Source organism: Plectropomus leopardus, chromosome 16, assembly GCF_026936395.1.
Source record: "Plectropomus leopardus strain MGB_pleo_1.0 chromosome 16, ASM2693639v1, whole genome shotgun sequence".
Lineage (NCBI taxonomy): Eukaryota > Metazoa > Chordata > Actinopteri > Perciformes > Serranidae > Plectropomus > Plectropomus leopardus.
Genome location: NC_142191.1, coordinates 22,124,201 through 22,138,177, shown reverse-complemented (window position 1 = coordinate 22,138,177; position 13,977 = coordinate 22,124,201). Strand labels below are relative to the sequence as shown.

General features: G+C 37.1%; 1 protein-coding gene across 3 annotated transcripts in view; it reads left to right on the top strand.

Annotated features, from left to right (window-relative positions):
• The window catches only part of scara5 (scavenger receptor class A, member 5 (putative)), a 101,129-nt gene extending 87,152 nt beyond the window's left edge, over nt 1–13,977 (top strand). For all 3 annotated transcript variants that reach the window (XM_088089257.1, XM_042503559.2, XM_042503560.2), the window contains exon 12: nt 7,333–13,977. In XM_088089257.1, the coding sequence (XP_087945383.1) occupies nt 7,333–7,466 (134 nt within the window). In that variant the 3' untranslated portion in view covers nt 7,467–13,977. The remainder of the gene's footprint in view (nt 1–7,332) is intronic.

Sequence of the window (13,977 nt, the reverse complement as noted above, 5' to 3'; positions counted from 1 at the left end):
GTCTAAATAGTATGAGGTTAATCTAAAAATATGGTACAATTTGGTAAATGAATGAATCGATCAATCAGTCAGACTTTATTTGTATAGCAGTTTTCATACAAACAAAACTGTAAAACAAAGTGCTTCATACAGTAAAACCAAAATCCCCCTATAAAACCTATAAATAAATGAATAAAATATTTAAGTAGCATACCCAAACAGTAGATGTAAATAAAAGGATGATGCCACAAAGCAAAATAATAAATACATGTGATAAAAATAATAATAGGATATACCAACAAGTGAAATGGACTAAATGTATAAATAAAAACTCAATAAATGAATACATAAAGGTAAATTAAAAGCCAAACTAAAAAGGTCTTGAGTTTGATTTTTGATTAATATCAGCTGTATTAAAAGTATACACAATGACTGTTTTAACTACTGTACCTTTAACCGCGGTAACAGATGGATAGGTATATGATATTTTGATTATGAATTTGAAGGCACTCTCCCTTAGAGCTCTTTAATGTGCAATGAAGGACATCTCAATCACAGCGGAAAATCAGTAAAATTATGTGCGCCCGCAGCAAATATCCAGGGGGAAATTTACTGATGGAAGTAGGTCTGATTTTTACGAACTCTGCTGTTTTTTTGTTGAGTGGCTGTACCTGAATAGTGCCCTAAAATGCTGCAGGGATTAATATTAAGGTTTTATTGGGAAAGACATGCGGGCCAGATGTCGTCAAGAAAGAGTCTCAAAGGTCATATCCATCTGCCTCTCTTTCTCTCTACGTTTTATTTCATTCACCAAGTCAGTCTTACATCATTCAGAGTTTCTGTCCAGGCAGAGTTGTTACCAATAAGTCTGGAAAATTGGGGGAAAACATGCCTTTGTTCCAGGGGACGACCTCCAGACAACAGCGGTGACTAACATCACGGCTGGATTCAATTTGAAACAATCTGGAATTCAAATACATCTTTTCAGATGAGTCACCCACATTTTTTTTAACTTATTTAAATTCGGAACATCTTTCAAGACTTTCAGGGCATTTCCCAGACCCAGATTCACCTCTGACTGCTAGGTATACGTTAACTAAGTTATGCAGAAATGTCCTTATTTTTCCATGTGATATATATTATTTGTACATGACACGGCATCATTTGACAGACACATTTGTCCAAAGCAACTTGTATTTGCGCTGAACAGACTGCAGAGAGCCTGCCAAGCATCAGACTGCTGTTTGAGTTCAACAAACAACAAAAACGGTTGTTTTATATATTGTTTTATACAGTATATGTATGTTACAAACATAACCAAGTTTTGTTCTTGCCTAAACATAAAGAAACCTAACGTTCCAACATATCCACACCAAAATAATAACGCACACATGTCACTTATCTGTGGTTTGGAAAAGCATACAATGCAAACATTTATTCTGGCTATTAGGTTGAAGCAAAAGCTTCAAAATTAATTGTTTCTGCTCAAATTTATCTGCAATGGATGAAAACTCTTACCCAAAGCAAGCTTTGTGCACAAAATAGGTTATTTTTATTGTGTTGTAAAGCATTGTTTGATAGCCAAACCCTGTAATACCTTGATGAATAGCTGTCCAAATGTAATCACAACAGGAAGTCAACATATAATCACGTTGACTCTTTTGTAGGAGATTTTAAGTTGTTAAGTTTTGGTTTTTTTTACTTTCCTGTAGTTTTCAGATGACAGTCTTACCACACAACATACTAATTCTTTCAGTATGTACTGCAGCTGCCCTTATATAGTATGTACAATCGGGACATCCTCCTTCTAATAACATTGCGCCCTGAACTTTGACCCTCTTCCTCATATATCTGTTACCACGGATATGCTGTTACAATGTTTAACTTTTAAGTTATGACTGCATACATTGTGTATTCAGATGTTTTACGTGCATAAAATTAGCCTACACACATATTTCTTAATCATTGTTACTTCAAAGTTTTTGTTGGTGGTAACCTTTATGATTATTTTGTTCACTTAAACTATTCATATTCCTATTATTACCATTTGACTGCTCATCAGTCACTTGAATGTGCTGTCACCATGGCCATTGCTGCCTCTGTTAGCTGCCAATCAGCTGTCATCTCTTTGCAGCTCAGCCAATGTGACGTATTTTCCATTGTGCAAAGGATTGTGGGTAGGAAGAGCCAAAAAACTATGCTGGCTTACAAACTGCAAAATCTGACCAGATGTAGTAGAACATGCTGGTATTCTTAGCATACTGCATTTGTCATAATATGTATTGGGACATACTAAATCTTCTTCTAGCACGGGATATAATAGGTGTGACTATTTTGTAAAATGCTGCAATGAACTTTACATCCTAACTATAATGCCAACATGGACGAAAAGTCCTAAAAGTGCTCAGAAATTGCTTAAATTTGAACATGTAAATTCTATGACAGCAACTACATCTGGTGAGGAAGATTGTGGCTGCGTCTGAAATTACATACTAACACACTATTTCATATGCTAAAGTAGTATGTATTAGTATGTCCAGAAGTATGAATCTTTTTTACATTAATTTCATACTATTTCAAGTGATATATTACAGTATGCAAACACTGGACATTACATAAATCTAATATACTATAATACTGTAATTCCCACAGTGCGACATGGTAGAGGACAACTTTATTGAAAGGCAATGGCAGACAGTGACCAGAAAGCTCTGTAATGGAAAAAACCTTTAGATTTCAGTGTATTGAATCAGTCAGATGTGCAATAGATGTCGGGTGTACAGAATAAACCAACGTAGTGAAATTACATTATGGACAATCGGGATGACAAGTTTACATTTTAAACATGAAGAAAAATAGCTTTCTTTGCATAGGTGAACAATGATTTCTATCTCCCATAACTAGAAACAGAAGAGCAGAGTTTGTCTGACCTTATAATCAGTGAGGAGACACAAAAATCTGCCCTCAAGGAAAATAATGTTGTCCTTCACAAAATCCAGGACTGACTGATTTTCTGCAGAAAGTGTTGTTTTTTGTCAGCGTACTTTCTCAAACAGCCTTTTAAAATCCTTCAAATCACTCTGAACTGTGACTCTCCTCTAAATCATCCCTGGGTGGTTGCTGTAAGATCCCACACAGTGTTTATGGTGATCCAACACTTATTTGTGAGAAGTGTCATAAATGTTGTGCAAGCGGTTCAGCCCCTTCGGCCTGCACACAGCGCAGTAAAAAGTGCGTTGAGGTCCAGAGTAAACAGTTTAAAGGTCCGTGTCCATTAAAGCAAACCCAGAGAAGGCGCAGCAGCTGAACAGCTGGGGCTCATGTATTCCCTGATGCATTCCTCATTTCCATCCTGCACGCCTGCATGGAGACACATGCGCCTGGTGTTTCATGCTGCTTTGAAGATGTCAAATATGCAGCCAGTTTTTCTTTGTTATGTTATGTTGTGAAGCAAAGCAGGAATGCTGGGGGCATATGGTTGAATTTTTTCTGTTTTTATTGCGAAATCAGATGTAAAATGCAACATTTTGATCAGATTCAACTTACATCTCCTTGTAAGAAAGAGTTTTTTATTTCTTTTAGTTTTTCCTTATCCAAATAGAGTGTCCAAGGATACAAAATGCTGGTAGTTTTATAGGTTGTTAAACCCTAAGAAGCATGTTTTGGATTTGGATTTTGAGCTTGGTAAATAAAATTTATCTGAGTCACACTACATTTTATCAGTCTCTCAGGGTTTCAGTGGAGTTTTTATGTGTAATATTATGATTCAAAGTCTCAAAAATCTTATAGTGTTTCTAACTCTGATAGCTGCAATGTGGTTAAAAACACAATAACAAGCTAAGTCAAAACTGGCAGGATTGGAAACAAACCAGTTCCCAAACCTTTGTCAGCATTTTTAGAGAACATATTTTAAACAATAAATCTTTCAAACACAAAAACATACGTTAATCAAATCTCAGCCCAGCAACAAAGCTGCAGTGTTTTTTGCAGTAATTTTTCTGTTAAAACATTACAGAAACTTTAAAATGTTCTTCCTCTAAGCAAATGAAATAAAAATACATTGGTATATCTCAACCCTAGACCCTAGTATTCCATCGTTTTGTTTCTAAGGACTATTGGGAACAATAAAAAAATGAAATTGGTCCAGTATTGAGTGAAGCACTGCAGGCTGCAGCCACAAGACTGGCTGCAATTTAATCATTCATAGCGACTGCACTCCATCAATGGACTTCCACCAAAAGTTATATTTTTCCCGCTGACAGGCTCAGATTCCTGTTAGAGAAGAGAAGACCAAACAGAGAATAAAACTTTTTTTTTCACTATCCCCTAATCCAGTCTGTTTGTTACAGCGTGTAATCAGGTCTTACTCCAGGAGAAGTCTCCACTTGAGGTCCTGAGAGTTGAGTTGATTGGACGCCAGTAACAATCCAACTGGATTAGTCACTTAGACACAAAAACATAGGAAATCAGGGTCCAGGCTGAAAAATAGAATTTCCCTTTAATGTAACAACACAAACAGAAATATTGGCAGAAATAATATACAGTAAGTAGTGTTTTCTTTCATGTGTGAAAATAAGAATTGCTTTGTTTTCAATACCTTAAGGCCATTTTCCACTGATGTTGGCACTACAGTTAGCAGACCCTCAGGGACAAGCAGAATTGGAAGAGTTTTTAACATGAAACTGTTTTAGTCAGTGTTTTTATTGGTGTAAATCGCTGGCTGTGTTTGTTGTTCAGGGAAAGAGACCCCTGAGTATAAGTCTGGATCTTAAGTTATCAGAGAAAAAGCTGAGTGCAGATTATCAGGTGTTGGGTTAGCAGCCTGTCTGGGATAAACCGAACAGCATCAGAAAAACACTGATTTGTAACATGAATCTGCTGTATTCAGGGTTTTAATCATGTGGCACTTTTGTTTTGGAGAGGAAACGGCCTCTGCAGATAATTTTGCCCCTGTTAAAAACCTCCTGAACAATGAAAACTGAAGGAATTCTTACTTTTGCTTGGCACATGGAAGAAGTTTCAGCTGGTTGCAATATGCAATCCTCACCATTAGACGCCACGAAATCCTACACACTGCTCCTTTAAAGAGGACCAGCCCACCTTCATTAAATGGATTTCCATTGGCATCTGTATTGACAAATGAACTTTGTGACCTGTTGGTCTGTGTTTTGTTTTTCCTGCAGTCACTAAAGTAAATTAAGGATAACAGATTTACAAGAATTAAGAGATGGGCTCAATGTTCTGTCATTTTCAGATGGTCCTCATGAGGACATATTTTATTCTTCAGTTGTCTTGACAGCGCCTTGAACTTTTTGCCAGTTATAAGAGGAAATAATGGAAGCGGATGATTAAGAGGCTCAAATTATTTAAGCTTGGCTTCATGAGTCTACTGGCCTGAGGCTTAACTGGTGCTTTTGTTTATACCGCACTGTTTTGAGTAAATTTTGATTTTGCGCTTGTTTTTATCTTCCTCATTCGTGACTTACCAAGATGATTGTTGTTATATTGTTTGTTCTCCCTCTTTATCGCATTTTTTTTTCCGAGTGCTACAATTTCTTTGAATCCCTCAGAGACGTGCACCTGAGTGATAAACAGTAATGATTTAGAGCAGAGCAGCAGAGATGACATTTACATGTTTCCAGATGTTGCTTTGAGGGCATCACTGATGAGTCAGCTCCCTTCTCACCTACAGTGCACAAGCCTTTTTCAGTTGTTTGTCCTTAAAGCGTATTATCAGCGTGTGAGTACGACTAAATGTTTCTTGATCTCACTCACAGCTGAGGGCTATCTCCTCCAATCATCTAAAACTGTTGCAAAACTGAGGGGATTTTCTGAAACCCTCCAGTGATTCCCAGGTTTTACAAACAGGAACCAAAGTTTTATAGTGAAAAACAATACTGCCAAAAGCTCTGCTCACCAGCTGGAATTGTGTGTTTTACTACCACATCCGATATTATCTGATCAGCAATTCTGTTAGGAGTACCTGATGTCTCAATCGGAAAACTCATACAAACACTTTCAAAGATGGCTTTTTTTCTGATTTATGTCTAATAACACTAGCCTTTGAAACCTTTTAACCTTATAATAACTGCTAAACTTTGGAGCAAAAAGCAGAGTGACAACTGAGAAAATGTTGCACAAAGTTCACCAAACTGAAGAATTTACAACCAGTTGTTAAAATGTAAGAAGAGAGGGATACTCGCCGCTCGTAGATGCAGATTTGTCCTCCACATTATCTTCTTACACGACTACAATGCAGCTAAAAGTTTTGTTGCTCTGGAAACAATGTGGGGGAATTTCTTCTTCCCACATCCAACAACAAGAAACAAAACATCAGAGTCATTCACTGTGTTCAGGATGTGTTTATGTTGAGTAAGTTTATATATGATTTCTATCCGTTTATGACCCAAACACTTTGTGCTGCGTTCACATGCTTCAGCTGGTGATTAATAAGCAGCTTCAGCAGCAAACACATTCACTCTCTTTGCATCATTTTGACTGCAGAGATTAATGAGAGGGAAAGTGATGCATGAATGAGCCATCAGAGGAAACGCTGAACTTGGACCACAGGCGTCAAAATCCAGATGTGATTTTTTGATTTTCATAATGTTGAAGAAAATTTAGGAAGTAACTTTTTTTCCCCCCACATATTTAACCATATACAGCACTGTAGTTGAGGGACTTTGCCAATCTGTTTTTTCTATGATGGCCCTGAGGGGCAAAACACAACATTGCATATATATAACATTTCCCAAAACACTTCAAAATTTCCCAAAACATGACATTTCCCAAGGCACAACATTTCCCAAAGTGCTTCAACATTGACCGAAACACTTCAGCATTTCCCAAAACACCTCAACATTTCTCAAAACATACACAAAACATTCTGACTGAATTGTGAATTCCTATGTGCAGGTAATTATACACAAAAGAAAACAAACTTATTATATTAAATACATCCATTTCTGCCAATATATCCCCTTGAATCCTACACACTAGACCTTTAAGCACAGAATTCAATATAATAAAGATTGCAGAGTTTTGCATTGTATTTTTTGTTTGTTTTACTACCAGCATTTTGGAAAGAACAATATCAATTGGTATCATAATTTGTTATTTGCTTAAGGTTTTTTTCCTCCTCCTTAACCACTTCCTTTATCCCCCCCCCCAACATACACACACATTTAAAATTTATATTTATTGAGTTTTCACTTTAAAATAAGCAGAGTACGAGCAAAACAGGAACTATAAAAGCCAGACATGAAAAACAAAGGAAAACAGTTGGGGGGTAAGAAAACAAAAAAAAATAACATTTTGTAAACTACAATAAATTGCTGGCCTCTTTCTGTGCAGGTACTGGTTTGATCTGGATGGATGACGTAGCCTGCATAGGGACCGAAGACACCATCCACCAGTGTAAGTTTTCTGGTTGGGGCAAAACCAACTGCGGACATGTGGAGGATGCTGGTGTGACCTGCGCCATCTAAAACCCTCGTGATCCTGTCACTGCTGCAGCGGCTGAGCTGCTCCTTAAACAGTGCCTTAAACTTTTAAGAAGCTACAAGATGCATAACGCCCTAACATCGCCAGAGGAGTCACATGAGCAGTATGTTGTTTTTTTTATCTGCAAACAAAGTGACAAACCTCCATGTTGTGCCTGAACTAAATCTGCAGCTTTTTTAGAACATTCATGATTAAACATTTGATCATTTTAGCAACAAGAATAATGGGAGCGAAGAAAATGAACAGATTTTCAAACTTTGAGCACCATGTGAGCTGGAGATGATCGCACGACAGGACTCTTCATCATATGAATTACAGAGCTCACCTTTCTTCACTGAAGGCCAAAGGTCAGCTTTCACAGGCTCCATCTGCCCTCAGAGGCTTGTCTGGGGTCAGGTTTGTTGTTGTCCACAAGTCTCCAAGTGTCTGAGGAGCTGAAACGGCACATAAAGAATCTGACATGTCAGAGTCAAACTGATTCTTCATTAACAGGCAGCTGCTCTTCACAGTATTATGTGGAAATGGCTTTTGCCTCATGATGCTAAACATACACAGTGTGGCCTTATTATACACCATATAGCATTACCCAGGAACCAGTCATTTGATGATTTGCAGGTCAAAAGCTGGCGAGTTAAAACAGGACGTAAGGGTGCTAATAAACAAAGGTTTTGTTCCCATTCACTGTTACTGACAAAAGTGTAATGCGTACCCTTGAGGTCACACATTACACTTGAGGAAGTACATTTCCTTTATCATAAAACCTTTGAAAACCAATTTTTAAAAAAAAAAAATTAAATCATATATCGTTTACATCCATGTTTGCTGACTAGCTGTCCTCTTCTTTGCTTTTGTTGGCAAACTGCTACATTGCTTTGTGCAATATCACTGCCAACTGATAATTAGCAAAATCATGTAAAACCAGTCTTTTGGAACATTATATAGACAGAGAATTATTACGTACAGTAAATATGTACAAAGCTTATTGTTTTAATGTTTTGATTAGTTTTTTGTTTTTTCTCTCATCGGCTTTTGCTCCGGCCACAACAGTAAGCTGTTTTTGTTCTAAAAAGCTTCAAGACCCACTTTATGTTATCTGCTTTATAACAAAGAACAGACACAAAAAAGTTATGAGCTAGTGAATTGATCCAGCTGCCACCGGACATCAATACGACATCAGAGAGATGTTTGACTCATATATCAGACACACGTTTTTGGTCAGAATGAAAACAGAGTTGACTTTAAATTTTAGAACAATGTTACAATTTCACGTTGTGTGGACGTTAAAATTATGACAATTTGTAGATGGTAAGTTTTGTTCTACATATCATGGCAAAATGTCGTTATTCTATGTCAAGATGATGTTGGCTTGAGGAAGAGGTGGATTTTGGTTATTTAACAACTCAACTTTAAAACCAACAAAATATCAACCTTATCTGTCGTCAGTATTCTGCGTCAGATTGGTGTTGGCATAGAAGTTGTCCTACGTTTGGGTACTTCACACCCTAAATTAACATCTAACGACATTGGTTGCTAGCTGGGAAGTGGATCATTAAGCACGTAATTAGCCAGATAATTTTCTGAGTAGTTAGTAATGCTCTGGGATGTAGCTACCATGATGTCAACAAATGCACATGGTGGAATGACGCAGCACGTGGTTATGTTTAGGTAACGTTGAGTATCACTGGTGGAGACCAAAACAGAGCTAAAAGGAGAGTTAATATTGGAATTAAATCCATAATGTCTCAGAAACACAACTCCAAATGAAGGTTGTTCTGTGTCTGCTCAATGTGTGAATTAGTAAATGTTTGTTTGCAAAACAACACATATATGAATATAAAACATATCAGGACTTGCTGTTAAGTTCTTTTACCATTAACCATCGAAAGGTCAGTAATTGCTGCCTATTCTACAGCATCTTCAATTTCAATATCTATATGTCTTTTTGACCTGCAAATCACCAAATCATTGTTTACCATTTACTTTTTTATGAAAATGGACAAAAAAAATGCCAATAACAAATATTTTGGAGTTTGTTATCGGTCACTTCTCTTGACAGATGAAGCGATTACAAAAAAAGAAAGAACAGATGAGTATAAACAGATGGACACATGGACGCTGGCCCTGTACGATTTACAACTGTCCGTGTTTCCTGCCAAAAGTTGGGTTGTTTTAGCATTAATGCACATGTGTATATGCACACACACGCACACACACATACCCAGAACCAACCATAACAGACAAGCTTTATCTTCCGAGTTTTATGCCTCTCTCAGTGGGGCTTAATCTTTACGGCTGCTCTTGAATCCAAAAAGGCTGGTACATCCCAAGTGTCCTTGCAGGAACCCGTCTCTTTACCCAGTCATCTTTTACATCTGAGGACGAGAAACATCTTTTAGTGCACCTTAAAATTTGGCAAACTCACAGGCCTCAGACGCCTGTAGTTGAATTCCCTCCACTTATATACTCTACAATAAAATCAGTGTCAACTCTCCTAGTTTGAACAAGTCAAGAATTGTCTAGCCCACTTTCTTTTTATGAAAAGTAATCTGCACACATGATGTCCGTTTAAAATGTGTGTCCATGTGAGGGAGAAAAAATGTTGGATGTGAATTTGACTTTTCAAGGCAGCTGCAGCCAGAAATTACATTCTCTACCTCATGTTCAAGTGCCTTGGTGTTTGTGGAGGGTTTCTGTTTTAAACCACAGAAGAAGATAAATCGAAGAAGGAAAAGGGGTAAAAGGGAGTTCAGGAAAAGGGGAAATGAGGTGAGAAACCAGCCTCAATAGACTGGCGTGACTCAGAACATGTTACACCAACACAAAGAGAGTTGTGGGCTTTAAAAGGTGATTGAAGAACAAACGCAAGATAGCTTGCACTAAATTAAAACTGGTATATTTTGTAAGTCTTGTCATTAGAGGGACAGTTCACCCTCAAATCCTCCACCCTCAAAAAAACATTCTTCAGCTTCAGCTTCAGCTTCTCAAATCTAGGTTTTGCTTTTTATTTTTTTCTTGGATATCCGTTTTGAACTGTTGGTCGGACAAAACAAGACATTTGTGTCATGAACATGCTTCACTATTTCTGCATATTTTATGGACCAAAACATTAATCTATCTGTCAAAACAATAATGGGTATATTAATCGATTAAGAAAAAAATGTATTTGCAACAGCCCCAAAACACAAGGTCAGAATTAAAAACACAAATCCCACAGTAGTAGCAAATTTCTATTTTGGCAAATTCTTCTCAGACATCATGCAGCAGCAATTCTTTCTCTGCACAGGAAGTGATCAAAGAAAATATGATGTGAAATACAGCAGCTGACAGTCACAGACATCCTTTGACATTTCTGGGCTATCAACTGCTACAAAAGTAAAAAAAATAAAATAAAATAAAACACTAAAACATAGTCGACCGATCTCTCACTGCGGCTCAGGGCTGTCAAAGTACAAAGTTAAAGAGTGTGACACAAATCAGAGGACCTATCAAAAATTTCTACATAAAACAGTTAATATACATCTAATTTACAGTATTAACAACTTGATATACAATATTATTACACATTTATGTCCAGTACTTTATTTTTTACTTACATACTTACATTTTTTGGTTTTACTTGAAAGTAGTGAATGGAGCAAATAAGAAATGTACAAGGTTATAGAGCTGAATACTTTCCAGCTAACTTGTGCATGGTTGCCTGCAGTACTTTGGTACAATATCTGCTCTGTTTTTCTGCGCAGCTGACTGTACGGCTGAGTGGCAGTCAGCTCCTTATATGTCTCCTCCTGATGACCCTCATTCATCTTGTAGAGGCGTCAAATTCAGCACTGTGGAGAAGTTATTAATGTAAATCTCTGCCTTTCTAAAACAACAGCCAAAGATAACAACCAGAGCTCCGTCTGTATATTTTCACTCACTCGCTTATTTGTCATCTCCTATATTAACCAGCAAACAAAATATTGCTGATTGAAATTCTTAATATGCATTTTCTCAGAAAATAGTTTTGTATTTACTCAGGTCTGAGTATGTTTCATTCAACAGTATTGATACCAGAAGGCCTGTAATTATCAATCATGTTGAATAATAGAATATTTTTGGTAGGAGCAGGAACTATCAGTGCAGACATGAAGACGTGGCAGTGTTCCCAGCTTTTGTTTCTATGCTTATCTTCCACTTAAGAGAGACAGTTTGTCAGCATTTGTGCCATTTTCTTTCCAACGTTAGATGTGCAAAGTTTAAGAGGTAAAGACCAGTGGTAAAAGGAATAAATATTCCGAGTTTTTAGCCCTCTAAGTGTAATGTTTACTAGTAAATTAGCCAGTGTCTTCTCATTATCATATACTTGGTATTTGCCAACAGATTCAGCTTGGAAAATAAAATTTATTAGAAGCAGAGCTGCTCTGAAGCCCCACTGAGCAAACTCAGTTATTCAGAGCAAAGTTTTTCCCCTTGTAAACTTTATTGCCAAAATTGAATTCAGAAATATTCTTATCAGTGACTTCTCTCATCCAAGACTCTGAGATTCATGATCTTGATTGGTCAGCTCTAAACTTTTTTCATGTCAAGAACTCCTAAATTGAAGCACATTAGGTCACGGACCCCCATTTCAATAGATCTCGCTTCAGGGACCTCCATCTGGAAAGATTTAGGTTGTTAAATATGATTAAGACTAGAATTCTGTAGTTGTCAACTCTGACCCCATGGTTGAGAACCACTAAGCCTGGCTAACTACGTTTGTATAAGATATTGTGGATAGCCAAGCTATTCTCACTAATGGTATGTATGTTTTCCTAAAAAAAAAATAAAAATGAATGAGTCCAAATTTGTACATATCCCACATAGTTTGAAAGAGTGTCCTGAGCAGTGAGGAGACATGCTCCTGTGGTGGGTCACTCACCAGACACCAGACCTTCCTCTGGGACTTTCCCATGGAGACGAGTTTTCGGACCTGTGTGAACTTTGAGTCATTTTAAGGTACGTCGTCACCCCGTTTCTTAGTTCAGACCCTAAAAGTCCATTTTAGTTACAAATGAATTAGGAAGTTACTGACTGGAGATTGATGCAGTTTCCCAAAAACAGCCTTTGACTTTTAATCAGTTTACTGTTTGTGTCCCGTATGAAACCAACAGTCAACCTATTTACATGACTTTATGGACTTTATCGAACTATGCAAAGTACTTTACAAAGGTACTATACTTAAGTGAGCACATTATGTAAGTGAGCACAGTACTTAAGTTCACATCAATCACATCCCATACAAAGCTATTTTCACCAAAACCACAATCGTTTCCTAAAACTTAATCAAGTATTTTTTGTTCTTTAAACACAATGTTAACCACATTAACAGCATGTTTGAAGCTGGAACCGTTTGTAGTGGACCTGGCACCAGGTGTCAGTATGACGTCAGAGAGACTTAAGACTGTTACGCTGGTCAGACGTTAAAATTTTGGTTGCTACGAAAATCAGGTTGATACTGAATTTTTTTTACATTGTGTGGACATTAGCATTATGACATGCTGCAAACTTTGGGTTTTGTTCTTAAGACCTTTCTACTAAATGTTGTTATTCTACGTCAAGATGACATTAGCATGAGAGCGATGACTTGATTTGTCTGGTTTTTGTTGTCGTTGGCTCTGGTTGGTCTGATAGTTTTGCTTCTTTAGTATGCAGCAAATATTAATATCTTGTAATCTTCAAAATCCCAATAAATATAGGCATCATCTGTCACATGACATTTGTGTTTCCCTACTACAGACTTTGTTTTTCTCCATCTAAATGGGTTTAATTCCTACTAATCAATGGAATAATCATTCTTAAAGTTCTTAAACCACATAAGAGTTGTGTAGACTGCAATAGGCCCCTCACAGATGAAAACCTTATGCATGGGCGCAGTTGGACCAGCAGAAATATGCCATACTATGTCTCCTTTATTTGATCTTCTCACTTCTAAATGTAATCTGACTGAGGTTTCTTCCCCGCAAAGTTGCAGCCTATCAAATATCAGAAGGATTAAATTGTTGATGATGTTGGTGATGTGACTTCCTGATTGTTAGAGGCTCCTCTGACCTCAGATCAATGCTTCGGCCTCATTGGGTCACATAACTCGAATACTTTGACTTTGAAAATGTAAAGCAGCCTAATGCCATTCCTTCTGAAAGTGAGAACACATTGCAAAGTGCACTTAACCACTTAAATGTGTCCTTTTATTCCAATAGACACTTTAAACTCTTTTAATGTATATGTGGTTTAACAAAGACCGTACTATGCTTCATACATGTGTCTGTTTTTTATTACATTGTGCTGGTCATAACACATACAGGGGCTGCGGAATAAACAGCAAAAAATAATGTTCAAACATGATAATGTCAAGAAAAAAAATCGATACAGTGCTTCATGTTTACTTAAAATACACTTTTTACTTTATGTTGTGTTGATTTGTACCACTAAAATGCTGTATATGCACTGCTGAAGTAATAAAATGTAGATTTGTTTTAA